At 45.4% G+C, this 14,645-nt stretch overlaps 1 protein-coding gene and 1 pseudogene across 2 annotated transcripts in view; both read right to left on the reverse strand.

Annotated features, from left to right (window-relative positions):
* Positions 1 to 14,645, reverse strand: part of TNFRSF8 (TNF receptor superfamily member 8) — a 38,854-nt gene that overhangs the window by 9,670 nt on the left and 14,539 nt on the right. For both annotated transcript variants that reach the window (XM_039842189.1, XM_039842188.1), the window contains exons 6-10: positions 13,792 to 13,935; positions 6,329 to 6,422; positions 5,888 to 6,018; positions 4,596 to 4,697; positions 4,415 to 4,468 (exon numbers count right to left, since the gene is read on the reverse strand). In XM_039842189.1, coding sequence (XP_039698123.1) covers positions 4,415 to 4,468; positions 4,596 to 4,697; positions 5,888 to 6,018; positions 6,329 to 6,422; positions 13,792 to 13,935 — 525 coding nt within the window. The remainder of the gene's footprint in view (positions 1 to 4,414; positions 4,469 to 4,595; positions 4,698 to 5,887; positions 6,019 to 6,328; positions 6,423 to 13,791; positions 13,936 to 14,645) is intronic.
* On the reverse strand, positions 10,075 to 10,193 carry LOC120585946 (uncharacterized; annotated as a pseudogene).

Raw genomic sequence — 14,645 nt, forward strand, 5'->3', positions numbered from 1 at the left:
AAGAACATTTTGATGGTTACCAGATGGGTGGGGTTGGGGGAAATCAGTGAAACACAGGAAAGGATTAAGAAACATAAATTAGTAGTTACAAAATAGTCATGGGTCTGTCAAGTATACCATGAGAAATATTATAGTCAATAATACTGTAATAACTAGGTGTGTCAGATGGGCACTAGTTTTATTGGGATAATCACTTTATAAGTTATATAAATGTCTAATCACTATATCGTACACCTGAAACTAATATAATATTCTATGTCAACTGTAACTAAAAGATAAAGAAATTAGTTTTAAAAAAAAAAGATTAAATGAGCTCTCTAAAGTAGCCCAGTGATCAATCACATTGAAATCCTGTCCCTCTGATATGAGGTGATGAAAATGACCCTGTGCCACCTTAAACCTGTGACCCAATCTGGTCAGGAGAGAAGCACCAGACAAATTGCAACAGAATTTGAAACAATTTCAAACTTACAGAAAAGTCTGCCCTACAACATAACTGAGCAGTCCCCCCTCAAAACTGCTAAGGTCGTCAAAGACAAGGAAGGTCAGAAACTATCACAGCCCAGAGGAGGCTGAGGACTAAGCGTAATGTGGTGTCCTGGGTGGGATCCTGAAACAGGAAAAGGGACATTAGGTGAAAACTAAATCTGAATAGACTATGGGCTTTAGTTAATAGTAATGCGACATCAGTTCTTTCATTGTGACAGATTACCCACCATACTCATGTTAGAAATTAATGAGAGAGGAAACTAGCTAAAAGGTGTATGGGGACTCTATTATCTTCTCAAGTTTTCTGTAAATCTAGAACTGCTCTAAAAAAATTAAGTTTATTTAAAAAAATTTTTAAATTAAAACATTAAAAAGGGAAGGCGCCCAGGACACTGCTTAGCACATAGTGCGTCTCAAGACGTTAATGTGGCTTGGTACTCTATCATGCCGAAGAGACAACCAGCTTTCGATACTGATTCTGAGAAATAAGCACAGAATAATATGAAGGTGGAAAGGTAGAATCCAGAAGGTATCAACACATGCCTCTAGCCATGTCATAACCCACACGTATACTTTGATAAAGACCCAGAACAAATTGTGCCACGTACAGAAGTCAGATTTCCTAAGTGCTTTTACCTTAAAACTGCCACTTAAGTCCACTGTCTTCCTTTATTGGTTCCATTGCTTTTGGAATGACTGTGATGTTCCCGTAAACACAGCCAGGGTGCCAGCTCCCCGCAACAAGGACACGGTATCACGGGGCTGCCCCGAGGGCCACTGCCACTGAGCACCTGAGTTCTGACTCATGAATTAATGGTCCCTTCCACCCCCGTCACTCTCCCCTTTCGGCCCCATCCCCTCTGTGGCCTGGGGTCCCAGCTGCTATGGGAAGCAGAAGAGACTCACGGGGGGAGTCTGGCACAGAGGTTCAGCCAGGCTTCAGCAACTGGCACTCCTTCCTTCACATCCCCGGGCTCCTTGGAGAGATGGCGGACTCCAGGGCAGGGACAGGAAAAGTACGAGCTAAGATGGGAACATCTTGGAAGTGCTCCGGACACTAAAGGATGGGGAAGAAAGGACACGGGAGCCAGCCTAAGGCTAGTTACATGGCCTCAAAGCACCTCCCTTCAAAAGACTTAGCAATTACCAAGGAGGAGAGAGCAACTTCGAGGTAGGATCTTGAAAGTGGCAAGGTTGTGGATGCGAAGGAAGAGACAGGAACAGACCCAAAGTCAAGGGGACTCCAGAGGCGCGACGACCAAATGCAGCATGATGGATTATTTTGCTATAAAGGACATTACTGGGATAGAAGAAGAAACTTGAATGGGGTCTGAGAATTAGTGGGTGGTGATGCATCAAGGTGATTTCGATGGTTTTACTACAGTCGTGTGAAAATATGCTCTGATGGTGTATGAAATTCACACTGAAATCTCAGAGATGGTAAGGCATGAAGCCAGTGACTTACTGTCGAATGGGTCAGAAAAAAGTAAGTTCTTTGTACTGTATTGAGACTTTTCTGTAAGTTTGAAATTGTTTCAAAACGAAGAAAACATTTTTTCAATTTAAACTTGCCTGGAGTAACCTATAAAGTAATGACTTCGATGTCTATTAAAATGAAAGATTAAAAGAATTTTAATCAGTGTTTCTCAACCAGAAATGATTTTCCTCCCAGGGAACATTTGGCAAAGTCTGCAGACATTGTCGTTTGTCTACCAGTGTCCGGTGGGTGTAGAGACCAGGGAAACTGCCTAACACCCTACAATCACGGGACAGCCCCCCACGGCAAAGAATGATCTGGACCCGACTGTCAATAGTATGAGGGTCAAAGACCCTTTTAACAAAAATCTCACCACCCACATAATCCTGGTTGTCCTGCTTATTAATCAGATGGCCTTAAACAAATTCCCTCATCTTCCCGTGCCTCCGGTTCCTCATGGTGAAGCGGGGTGATAAGTGGTGACGAATGAACTGCTTGTCACACCGAGTGCTGCCCCAGCCTTGCAGTTCCCGGACGGGGACAGCTGGAGCGTCCACTTCTGTCCTGCTGGCCTTTAGTCTTTTTGAGCAACTGACACAGGTTAAGCTAGGACAGTTTCTGTACCCAGCACAGAGCCACTAGGAAGAGCTCAGTGACGTGATTTGAATATGTAAATGAAACAAGTGAATGAACGCTCCTTCACCCCTGTGGCCCCCATAGCTCCAGCGGGATGGGGTGTCCACCCTGCTCAATCCATTCTCATCCTGTGCCCTGTGTGCCGACCCTGGCCTCACCTTCCTTCCGTCTCAGGCCTGGGGACCCAGATCCCCAGGGACCCACTGGAACCCAGAGGGCCAGAACCAGCCCCAAACTGGATGGCCACCACTGAGTCTCAGGGCTCGGGGTTCCTTGTAGGCCTGGCTTCTGAAGGGAAGGTGTTTTTTTTTTTTCTTTCTCTCTCTCTCTCTCTATTTTTTGTATGTGACAAAACTGCTATCACAAAGGTTCGAAGAAAAAAAATAAACTGACGGCAATGGAAATTTTAATACTAGAAAAATGTCAAGAAAGCAAACATGGGTTTCAATGAGACACTGAGCCTGACAGCTCATGGAAAAAGGCTTGAAACTATCAAAACACAAAAACCCCCCTTGTGAAGGGAACACTAGCACCTGCTTGTGAAACTCATCAAATTCAAAACATGCCTCAGTGGACTGTTTTTGTGCCCAAGTCAAAAGTCAGGCTACAGCAAGGGTCTCCAAGGGCCCTGGGGAGACGGGGGCCACAGGGCCATGACCTGGCCTGGGCTGACCACTTGGCTCCCGGGTGGGCATGGGGTGGTGGATAGAGCTTGGGAGGAGGAAGGCAGAGGGGACAGGACTGAGCTCTCTCCAAACAAAACCCAAATCTCAAGGGCCAGCGTCTGGTAGTGGCACTTATTAAGCTGTGGGCCAGTGAGCCACCTCCTTACAGAATGAAGATCAGCACCCATCTCCCCTGGGGTTCCTGGGTCAGTGAGAGCCTCCAGCGGAGCCTGCCTGGAACCGTGTTTGCTCCTGCCCCGTGGCCAGGGCCCAGTGCACGAGCTGCTGAGGGAGGCCTTGCCCCGCCTTGAAAGGGGCGGCACGGGAGGGAGAAGACACTTGGCACAAGATGACTGGGGACACCCCGCCACCAGGTAAGAGGTGGGTGCTGCTGCCTGGATGGGTGAGGAGGGCCAGGAGCTCTGGAAGGCTGCCTGGAGGAGGTGGCCTGGAGCCTGGAAAGGGATCAGAGAGCAAGGACCAGGGAGGGGCTCAGAACAACCTAGAACTCAGGAAGGCCTGGGATTCCTGGTGAGGAAAGAGGCCCCAGACACAGGCCGGTCAGCAAACAGTGGCCACGGTTCATTGAGCACAGACCGCGTGCAGACATTCTGCACAGTGCTCAACAGGCCCCATCTCGACTGAGCCACACGCCACCCTCTGAAGTAGGTCCTACTGTCCCCATTTTACAGACGGGGAAACTAAGTGGCAGAGGAATTGAGTAAATCGCCCAGGTCACATGGCTTGTAAGTAGCAGCACCAGGATTCCAGCCCTACCAGCCTGCCCTACTGACCCCAATGCCCCTGGGCTGCCAGCTCGAGAGAGGGGATGGGAGGAATGGGAGGCTGGGAAGTGGGGAGAGAGGGGAGAGAGGAACGAACGGCATTCAGGAAGCCCCTCCTGGGGCGCTGCGGAGGAACCCCGGAAAGCTAAGTAGACCTCCAAACCTTCACGCCAGCTCCCCGCCTGCACCGTCCGTGCCGTCAGTTTCCACCCACGTTACACTCCCATCACGGACGAGGTCGGAGAGAGGAGTACTTGTGGGAAGCCATACAGAGGGAGCCCAAGGGAGCCCCAAACCCAGGGCCCAGAGCTGTCACATGTCCATGTGGCTCGAGCAGCCCCTCTGGACGTCCGGACACTTACCCACGGGCTCCGGCTTGGGCCGGAAGGTCTGGACTGGGTAGCACAGGTGGAGCTCTGCAATGATACCAGGAAGGAGACTGGAGATGCCAGCCTCAGAGAGCCTCGGAGGGCAGGGTGGGGCGGGCACCCAGGCCAGGACAGCACGGAGCGCCCGGCCCTCCCCGAGGACACATCCACTCACTCTGCCGAATCCACTTCCAGCAGGCCCTGCGGTGGCACAGGAAGAAGGAGCTGGAGCCGACGACCACGACCAGCACGAGGATCAAACAGAGGAGCGCGGGTCCTGGAACACGGAGAGGCCCTCAGTCCACATCACGGTCGTGAGCCAGGGCACGCGAGCCAGCTCTCGCCTCCGCGTGGCTCCCAGGACTGAAACCCAGGCCCTGTATCTACCTGGTCCAGCCCTTTACCCACCTTCCCTCCCTCACCTGGCTCCACTTGGGTGGCTTAATAGGGAGAAAAAAACAAACCGTTTCTAGAGGGTGAGAAATTGAGCCAAGGAACCAGAATGAAGAAGGCACTGAGGTCCGAAGGGATGAGGTCTGGGGACCGTGGAGGAGGGCACGCGTGATGTGCAGCCCTGAGCAGCCGACAAACAGACAACAAAGTGCTAAGCCTGCTCAAACTCCCAGCCTCCCCTCTAGACGGACGCTCCATGCGGGCAGATATGGGATCTGCTCCGCCCCAGCAAGTGCTCCCTGAATGAGGGAATCCACAGCCCTGTGCCACAGGGCTCCATTGCCATCTCCGTTTTACAAACGAGGGGCACGGAGGCTCTCAAAGGTCAAGGAACTCGGTCAAGGTCAGCCTGAGGGTAAACGGCAGAATCCCGCTTGGGCGGGCCAGGGGGCCTCCAGCACCCACGCGTTGAACCGCTATCTAGGTCTATTTCTTCACATCTTAGTACTTAACTTGCCTCCTCCTTTCCTTTTGCTGTTTACGAAGATGGTGTAACTAGTTACTGCTTTTAGTGCATTTTTAGAGGTTAAAAAGTAGTACGAGGCAAGGAAGTACTTCTCAAACTCTAACGTGCACATGAATCTCCTGGGAACCAAGTTAAAATGCAGACTCCGTTCGGTAGGGCTGGGGCGGGGCCCCCAATTTGTTTTTCTAACAAGTTGCTGATGCTGCAAGTCCAGCACCACGTTCTGAGAACGCCTGGTCTGAGAACTACCGCTACCTAGGGCCCAAGACTGGAACTTCAGGTTCTGAAATGAACTGCCCTCAGCGTGAACCGAGTAGTTTCTGAGTGGCAGTTATGGGTCGTGGGGAGGAAGCTGCGAGTGAAACCCCTGTCCACAGGAATTAAGGAAGAATCACTAGCAAGTGAGAGCCGCGGCCCCAGCCGAAGAGGCCAGAAACCTGGGGTCCACCTTGGTCTCCCCACCCAGTGGATGCCATCACCTGGGGAGAAGCCACCCTCCTTCTGTCCCCCTGACAGGAAGGCCCTGACTCCTGGGGTGTGATCATTACCTGAAACCAGACGGGGCCTTCCCGTGGAGGAGGAAGAGACGGCAGCACTCGTTGAGATGGAGTTGTACCCCGAGGGGGGGGTGACACCCCCTCCATGCCCCTTGGACAGGGGGATCCGGGAGGGGACAGGGCTGCAGGGAGAGAAGCAAGAGGCGAGACCGATGACGATGGAAGTGGAAGAAGGCAAGTGGGCGCTCGGGAATAACTCCCTGTCCCTAGAGATCGTGCAGACGGGCCTGAGTCCCCAGAGCTTCTGCCCACAGCCTCTGCCCGCGCTCCGAGGGCGGCGACTGCATTTCTAGGCCTTCTGGCTCTCCAGGGGTGCCAGCAGAGAGCTGGGCACACATGCTCCGAAATGACTTGCGGGCTTGGCACAGAAACCCAGCCCAGACCCCGCCTCTACCCCCATCCCAGCTACCCACAAAGGGGCCAGGGAGTCACCTGGCGGGCGTTTTGATGTCCTCTGGGTTGGTGCTGCAGTTGAGGTGAGTCCCCAGGGGAGATGGTTCATGGGTGGTGTCCCGCTCAGCTGTACCTGCAGAGAGTGGTCTTAAGAGTCAGTGCCAAGGAGCCTGATCAAAATGTAGGATATCTGGACACTGGAATATTGTTTGGCAATAAAAAAGGAAGTATTAACACATGCTACAGCATGGATGAACCTCGAAAATGTTATACTTAGTGAAAGAAGCCCTTTCTGACACAGAAGAACATATATTAAAAATGTCCAAATAATGCTTATCTAGAGGGACAGAAAGTAGATTAGTGGTTGTCTGGGCTGGGGATGGACGAGTTGACCACTAAAGGGCACGAGGTTTCTTAACATTAACCCGAAAATAAAACCCAAAGTAAGAGACAATAGGTGTTTACTCGAGGTCCAAAACAATAGCTATTTGGGAAGAATGATTCAGGCAGAAACCCAAATAGTTTTCCAATTCGGAGGCAGAGGGAGAGGGTATTTATGAGAAAAGGAAGGAGCACAATTACATCAATAGAATGTTAATTACATCAACAGAAGGCAGGCATTTCTGTAAGTGCAGATAAATAAACATAGTGATGTTTATTCTAAAGGATGTTTTAATTTTCCGTCCAGTGGTCATAATATCGGCTTTCTTGTTATCTTTGCAACCAGTTCTTTGGGGCACAGGCTTCTTTAGGCCCGGTCCAAAGGTTATTTTGCCATTTTAACATTCCAAAGGTCTGAGGCATCAGATGTGCAAGGCGATTCCTCTTGGATGGCAGCTCTGACCTCGTTTTTATATTTTTTTCATTTTTTATTAAATTTATTAGTTCATAACATTAATAAGTTTCGAGTGTACAACTTCATAACAAAACATCTGTATATCGCGTTGTGTGCTCACCGCCCAAAGTCTAGTCTCGTTTTGTCACCATTTATTTGACCCCCTTTACCCTCTTCATCTTCCCCCCGTGCTCCTTCCCCTCGGGTGACCGCCATCCTGTTGTGTCTGTGAGTCTGCTTGGTTGGTTGCTTTGGTTCATTTGCTGCTTTCTGTTTTACATCCCACATACGAGTGAAATCATATGGTTCTTGTCCTTTTCCATCTGACTTACTTCGCTTAGCATGATACTCTCGAGATCCATCCACGTTGTCACAAATGGCAATATTTCGTCATTTTTATGGCTGAATAGTATTCCATTGTGTGTATGTACCACCTCTTTATCCAGCCATCTGTCAAAGGACACTTAGGTTGTTTCCATGTCTTGGCTATTGCAAATAATGCTGCAAGGAACATAGGGGTGTATATATCTTTACAAATGAATGTTTTCGATTTTGGGGGGTAGATACCCAGAAGAAGGATTGCTAGGTCATATGGTAATCCCAGTCTTAATTTTTTGAGGAACGTCCATATATTTTTTATAGTGGCTGTACCAGTTTACATCCCCATCAGCAGGGTACATGGGTTCCTTTTTCTCTATATTCTCTCTAACACTTGTGATTTCTTATCTTATTGATAATAGTCATTCTAACAGGTGTGAGATGGTATCTCATTGTGCTTTTGATTTGCACTTCCCTTATAGCTAACGAAGTTGAGCATCTTTTCATATATCTGTTGGCCATTTGTATGTCTTCTTGGGAAAAGTGTCTGTTCAGATCCTCCGCCCATTTTTTAATTGGACTGTTTTGTTGTTAAGTTGTGTGAGTTCTTTATATATTTTGGATAATTAGCTCCTTATAGGTGTTATCATTTGCAAATATCTTCTCCCATTCAGTTTATTGCCTTTTTGTTTTGTTGATGGTTTCTTTAGATTGTGCAGAGCTTTTTAATTTGGTATAGTCTCATTTATTTATTTTTGCTTCTACTTCCCTTGCCTTTAGGGTCAAGTTCACAAAAACCCCTCTAGGACCAAGATCCATAAGTTTAGCACTTATGTTTTTTTCTATTGTTTTTTACTTATGTATTTTATTGTTTTATTTATGTATTTCATTGTTTCAAGTCTTAGATTCGAGTTTTTAATCCACTTTAATTTTCCTATATGGTATCAGATAGCAGTCCAGTTTCACTCTTTTGCATGTGGCTTTCCCATTTTCTCAGCACCATTTATTGAAGAGGCTTTCCTTTTTCCACTTTTGTTGAAAATTAGTTGTTCCTTTGTTGAAAATTAGTTGCTCTTATATGTGTGGGTTTGTTGAGGCTCTCAATTCTGTTTCATTGGTCTGTGTGTCTGTTTTTCTATCAGCGCCATACTATTTTAATTATTGTTGCTCTGTAGCAGAATTTGAAGTCAAGGAGTGTGATACCTCTGGCTTTGTTCTTTTTTCTGAGGATTGCTTGGCTATTCAGGGTCTTTTGTGATTCCATACAAATCTGATGGTTTTTTGTTCTAATTCTTTGAAAAATGCCATGGGGATTTTAATGGGGATTGCATTATATCTGTATAGAGCTTTGGATAATATGGCCATTTTAACTATGTTCATTCTTCCAATCCATGAACACGAACTATCTCTCCATTTCTTTGTGTCTTCTTCAATTTCTTTCGACAGCGTCTTGTAGTTTTCAGTGTACATGACTTCACTTCTTTTGCTAAGTTTATTCCTAGGTATTTTATCCTTTTTGTTGCCATTGCAAATGGGTTTGTTTTCTTCATTTCTCGTTCTGACATTTCACTGTGAGTATACAGGAATGCAATGGATTTTTGCACATCAATTTTGAACCCTGCAACTTTGCCGTATTTGTTTATCGTTTCTAAGAGTCTGATGCCATTTTTAAGGTAGCCCTGTTTATATTATTTTTTTATAGTTGTCATAGTTTCACAACTTTGTAAATTTCTTAAAAAATCATGGAATTGTACACTTAAATAGATTTTATAGCACAGAAATCGTACCTCGACCAAGCTGTTTTTAAAAATTGAGTCTTTCTCCCCAAAGTGATGATGGTAATTAACAATAGGATGGGATCGGTATGGCAGATTGCACGACGGGTCCAACTTCTCTCCCCGCCCCATATCGACATTCTGCCAGGTGACTCTGCAGCTCCTCCAGGTTGAGGCAAGTGCTGTCTGTCTGTGCCCTGGCCCCACTCGTGCCTGAACTTGGCTGTCAGACTTTTCCAGTCAGTGGAATGGGATGGAAATGACAGTGTGCTCCTTCCCAGTTGGGCCTTCGAGGCATCTGTTCTTCCACTCACCCCAATTTCTGCACTTCTACCACTGCCATGAAGAGACCCAGGTGGGCAGCCAGCTCCCGCTGGTCCCAGAAGTGTGAGAAACACACAGAGAAAAACCAAACCAAACCTGGGAGCCCAGGCAAGACGGCAGAGCAGCCTAGCTGACCCATGGAGTGAGAGATGAACGCTGAAGTGAATATCAAGGTTGTTTGTAATGCACTGTTCCTGCCGCTGTAGTTGTCTGAGACAATCAGATTTCTATTTCAAAAGATCGAAGTGTAAAAAATGTCCCTCCTCTCCAGCCTCCTGTGATCATGTATGAAGGTGGCCTGGTGATGATCACCTTCTGATTTTATTTATGAAAAACCTGATAAATATAAATAAATAAATTTAAATATCTCTTGGCATTTAAAGGAAGTCTCAATTTTTAAAGGTCTTTCTTTTTTGTTGTTTTGGTTTTTGTTTGTTTGTTTTGGTTTTTGTTTTAAGTGAGGCAACCTTTGGTTGACCTCACAGATTGCAAGGACCTTGTCAGCTTACAACCCCTTATTTTTTTATTTTTTACGCCTACAGCACCTGGTCTTCCTAGGTGGTCTCCCATCCAAGTACTAACCAGGCCTGACCCTGCTTAGTTTCCAAGATCAGACGGAATCAGGCTTGTTCAGGGTAGCATGGCCGTAAACATAAAGTTCTTTCTTTTGAAATTAACTTTATTGGGACATAATTTATATAGAAGACAATTCCCCTAAGTGTACGGTTTGATGAATTTTGAAGAATGTATACTTCCCTGTAACGATAACTCCATTCAAGGTCTAGAGCAATTAATTTGATACACCACATAAACAAAATGAAGGATAAAAATCATATATTCATATCAAGAGATAAAAAAGCATTTGACAACATCCAACATCCATTTTTGATAAAACCTCTCAGCAAAGAGGGGATAGAAGGAACATATCTCAACAAAATAAAGGCCATAGGTGACAAACCCACAGCTAACATCATACTCAGTGATAATAAGCTGAAAGCTTTTTCCTTAATATCAAGAACAAGACAAGAATGTCCACTTTCACCACTTTTATTCAAGATAGTATTGGAAGTCCCAACCACTGCAATCAGACAAAAAAAGAAATAAAAGCCATCCAAATTATAAAGGAAGAAGTAAAACTGTCATTATTTGCAGATGATATGATACTATATAGAGAGAACCCTAAAGATTCTACCAAAAAGCTATTAGAACTAATAAATCAATTTGTTAGTAGCAGGATATGAAATTAATATTCAGAAATCAATTGCCTTTTATACAAAAATAACAAACTATCAGAAAGAGAAATTAAGAAAACAATCTCATTTACAATTGGATCAAAAAGAATAAAATACTTAGGAATAAATTTAACCAAGGAGATAAAAGACCTGTACTCAGAAAACTATAGGACACTGAAGAAAGAAATTGAAGAAAATACAAATAAATAAAAAGCTATACCATGCACATGGACAGGGAGAATTAACATCATGAAAATGTCCACACTACCCAAAAAGCAACCTATAGATTCAATGCAATTCCTATCAAAATATCAATGGCATTTTTATCAGAAACAGAACAAACAATCCTAAAATTTACACGGATCTACAAAAGACCCTGAATAGCCAAAGTAATCTAGAGAAAGAAGAACAAAGTTGAAGGTATCACGCTACCTGATATCAAACTATACCACAAGGCTATAGTTATCAAAATAACATGGTATTGGCATAAAACAGACACACAGATCAATGGAACAGAATAGAGAGCCCAGAAATGAACTCACGCCTATATTGGCAATTAATCTATGACAAAGGAGGCAAGAATATACGATGGGGTAAATACAGTCTCTTCAATAAAGGTACTGGGGAAACTGGATAGATACTTGTGAAAAATAAAACTGGATCACTTCTTACTCTACATACAAGAAATTCAAAGTGGATTAAATACTTAAACGTAAGGCCCGAAACCATAAAACTCTGGAAGAAAATGTAGGCAGGAAACTCTTTGACATCACTCTAATATTTTTTTCAATATGTCTCTTCAGACAAGGGAAACAAACAAACAAAAAATTGGGACTACATCAAACCGAAAAGCAGCAAAGGAAACCATCAACGAAACAAAAAGACAACCAACCAAATGGGAGAAGATTTTTGCCAGTGATACATCTGATAAGGGGTTAATATCTAAAATATAGGAGGAACTCATACAATTTAACAACAAAACAACAAATTATCCAATTAAAAAATGGGCAGAGGACCTCAATAGACATTTCTCCGATGAGGACATATAGATAGCTAATCGACATTTGAAAAGATGCTCAACATCACTAATCATCAGGGAAATGCAAATTAAAAACACAATGAGATATCACCTCATATCTGTAAGAATGGCTGTCATCAATAAATCAACAAACACAGGTGTTGGCAACGATGTGTAGAAATGGGAACCCCTATGCACTGTTGGTGGGATTGTGCAGCCACAATAGAAAACAGTATGGAGGTTCCTCAAAAAAATTAAAAATAAAACTACCATGTGACCTAGCAACTCCACTCTGGGCAGTTACCTGAAAAAATCTAAAACGCTAACTCAAAAACATATATGCACCCCTATGTTCATTGCAGCATTATTTACAATAGCCAAGATATGGAAGATATGTGCCAGTATCCTTATTGGAAGGGCCATGCCAAGGTGGCCACCAGGCCTAGGCTGGGGCTGCGAGGCTGCCAAGGGACTGCCTGCTCTGGGAGCACAACTTGGACAGAGCACCACCAGATGTTCCCACGCACATGCCCTCCTCCCAGACTATGCAGCAGGTCCAACAAAAAGCAGATGCAGCCAAGAGAAGCCTCTTTCCTGATGCAATGCCCCCAGCGCCCTCTACTGGCAGAGTTTAAGATCGCGCCCACAAGGAGAAAGGCTTAAAGAGGCCAGTCCTTTCTCACAGAGCAGGTCCCGAAGGGTGAGTTAGTTGGAAGCTGAGAGGCCATAGATGGATAACGAGCACACTTTCTAAAAGCCATCTCTTGTCCTCTGTTCTTTTACTCTTCTTTTTTCATAGCATTCTGTTCTCACTTGGTGGATATAACAACTTCTTGAAATTTTCGGTGGACTAAGTTCTCTTCTAGACCTAGATTTATCATTGCTTCATCTATAGTGAGCTTTCCTGTTTGTGTATCCTGTTATTCTCTGGCTTCTCTCCAGTCTGAAGATCTTTACTGCTCATTCACATTGTGAAAAAAGGACTGTGCTGAATATTCCAATAGCTAGTGAGGTTTCTTCTGCTGTGGTGTTAGTCTGCCTTTTTCACAACGGGTTCCTTCCCTGAGGTCTACCTGGGAACTCTGGGCCTGCAGGTGGGGGTGTGAGGTACTGGCAGCCTTCACTTCGGCGACTGAGCAGCAATAGCCTATTGACAGGACGCGCTCCGCAATACACGAAGAGGGCTTTGCCACCAGAGTGGCAGTACCACACTGGTGGCCTGGCTCTCCGTAGGCACCCCTTCAGTGTCTTTGGCCAAAATGCTGATTATCGTTGCCAGGCACCATCTGTTCGGACTGGCCAGTGCCCATGGTATACGGCCCTTACGAATTTTTGAATTTTATTTTCGAGATGAAGTTGCGCTCTGCAATTCTCCACTTCACACCCATCCGTCATTTTACTTGCCTGCTCTGAGCCCGCAGCTCGTCTGGGGGTCTTAAGAGTGAGTTGCCCCTCGCTTTTCCTGCAGCCCTCATGGAGCGAATTCCTCCACTTGGTTTCATTTGTCACCACGCTTCCGTCGGTTTTCTACTTTCTAGAAATTTGTCAAAATCTCTAAGCTGCTGATCAATCCTGTTTGTTTGTTTCACTATCAAGAGTTTATACTTTTCTGCACTCGAGCAAATGTCTACCACCTTGAGTTGGAAGCCTCTTCATAGACTTTATATTCACCTATCTCGAGTCAATAAAACAGCCTTGCAAACAAGTCAAGATTATACCAGCCCAACTATTAAAGGAAGAATTTTTTTAGAAAAAGAATCATCAGTGATAAAAAGCTTTTTTTATAAAATCATCTTACCGAAATGAGAAATTTGGACTTCATTCCATTCACTGGTTTCTACGATGGTTTCTAACTAACTATTCAGAACAAACAAACGAAGCCCAAGCCTGACCTGGTTGACAGCTGGGGTTGAAGGTCATTTGCCCAGTTGGGGGTGAGGGGAGGTATAGCGGTGGGGGCACAAACCTGAGCCCCTTGGTTGGGGGTACGGACTGCTTACCCTGGACCATCCCTGGTGGGAAGACGGGACAGGCGATGCAGCGGGCACAGGAGTTGGTAGCCAGTGTGACACAGAACATGCCAGGTCGACATTCACAGACGCGGGAGGAGTTCCACGTGCAAGGTGTCTTCTCCACGAGGTCATCTACGGGGAGGGTTATGGGGAAAGATCAGGGATGGCAAAGGCAGGGGTGCAGAGAACCCCCAGAAGGGCAGAAAAGCATTCTCCAGAAGCAAATGCTCGTTAGATTCTTCCATCGAGCAGACCTTTCTGCAGACTCAAAATAACGATGCTGCACGAAAGAAGGCAGATGAGAAAGGAGCCTATTCGACATGATTCCATTTGTACAAAATACTAGGAAATGCAAACTACTCCACAGTGACAGAAAGTACAAGGATCGCCTGGGAATGGGAGTGGGCATAGGGAGTGGTAAGGAACAGAAGGACACTTTTGGAGGCGACAGATAGTTCACTCGTTATCTCGACGGGTGGTGAGGGTCTCACAGTGGCATGCCTGTGCCAAAACGTATCAGATCGCACACTTTCAACATGTGCGCTTTATTGTACGTCAACTATATCTCAATAAAGCTGTTCCAATAACCTAGAGGGCAGGGATGAGTGGGTGTGGGTATAAGAAAAACCAAGACTGGCCACGACTTGATGATTCTTTAAAACTGGGTGATAGGCCATAACCATTCCCAATTCCCTCCACTTCTGAACACATTTGAAATTTTCAAAGATAACTTTTTTTTTTCCAAAATCAAAAATTAAAATGTTAGAGGTTTTGTAAAAGAAAAGGTATAATAATGCACTTATGTGTTTGGGGATGTTTCTCACACTCTATTTCTGCGGAAA

This window comes from Pteropus medius, unplaced genomic scaffold, assembly GCF_902729225.1.
Source record: "Pteropus medius unplaced genomic scaffold, Ma_sr-lr_union100, whole genome shotgun sequence".
Taxonomy (NCBI): Eukaryota; Metazoa; Chordata; class Mammalia; order Chiroptera; family Pteropodidae; genus Pteropus; species Pteropus medius.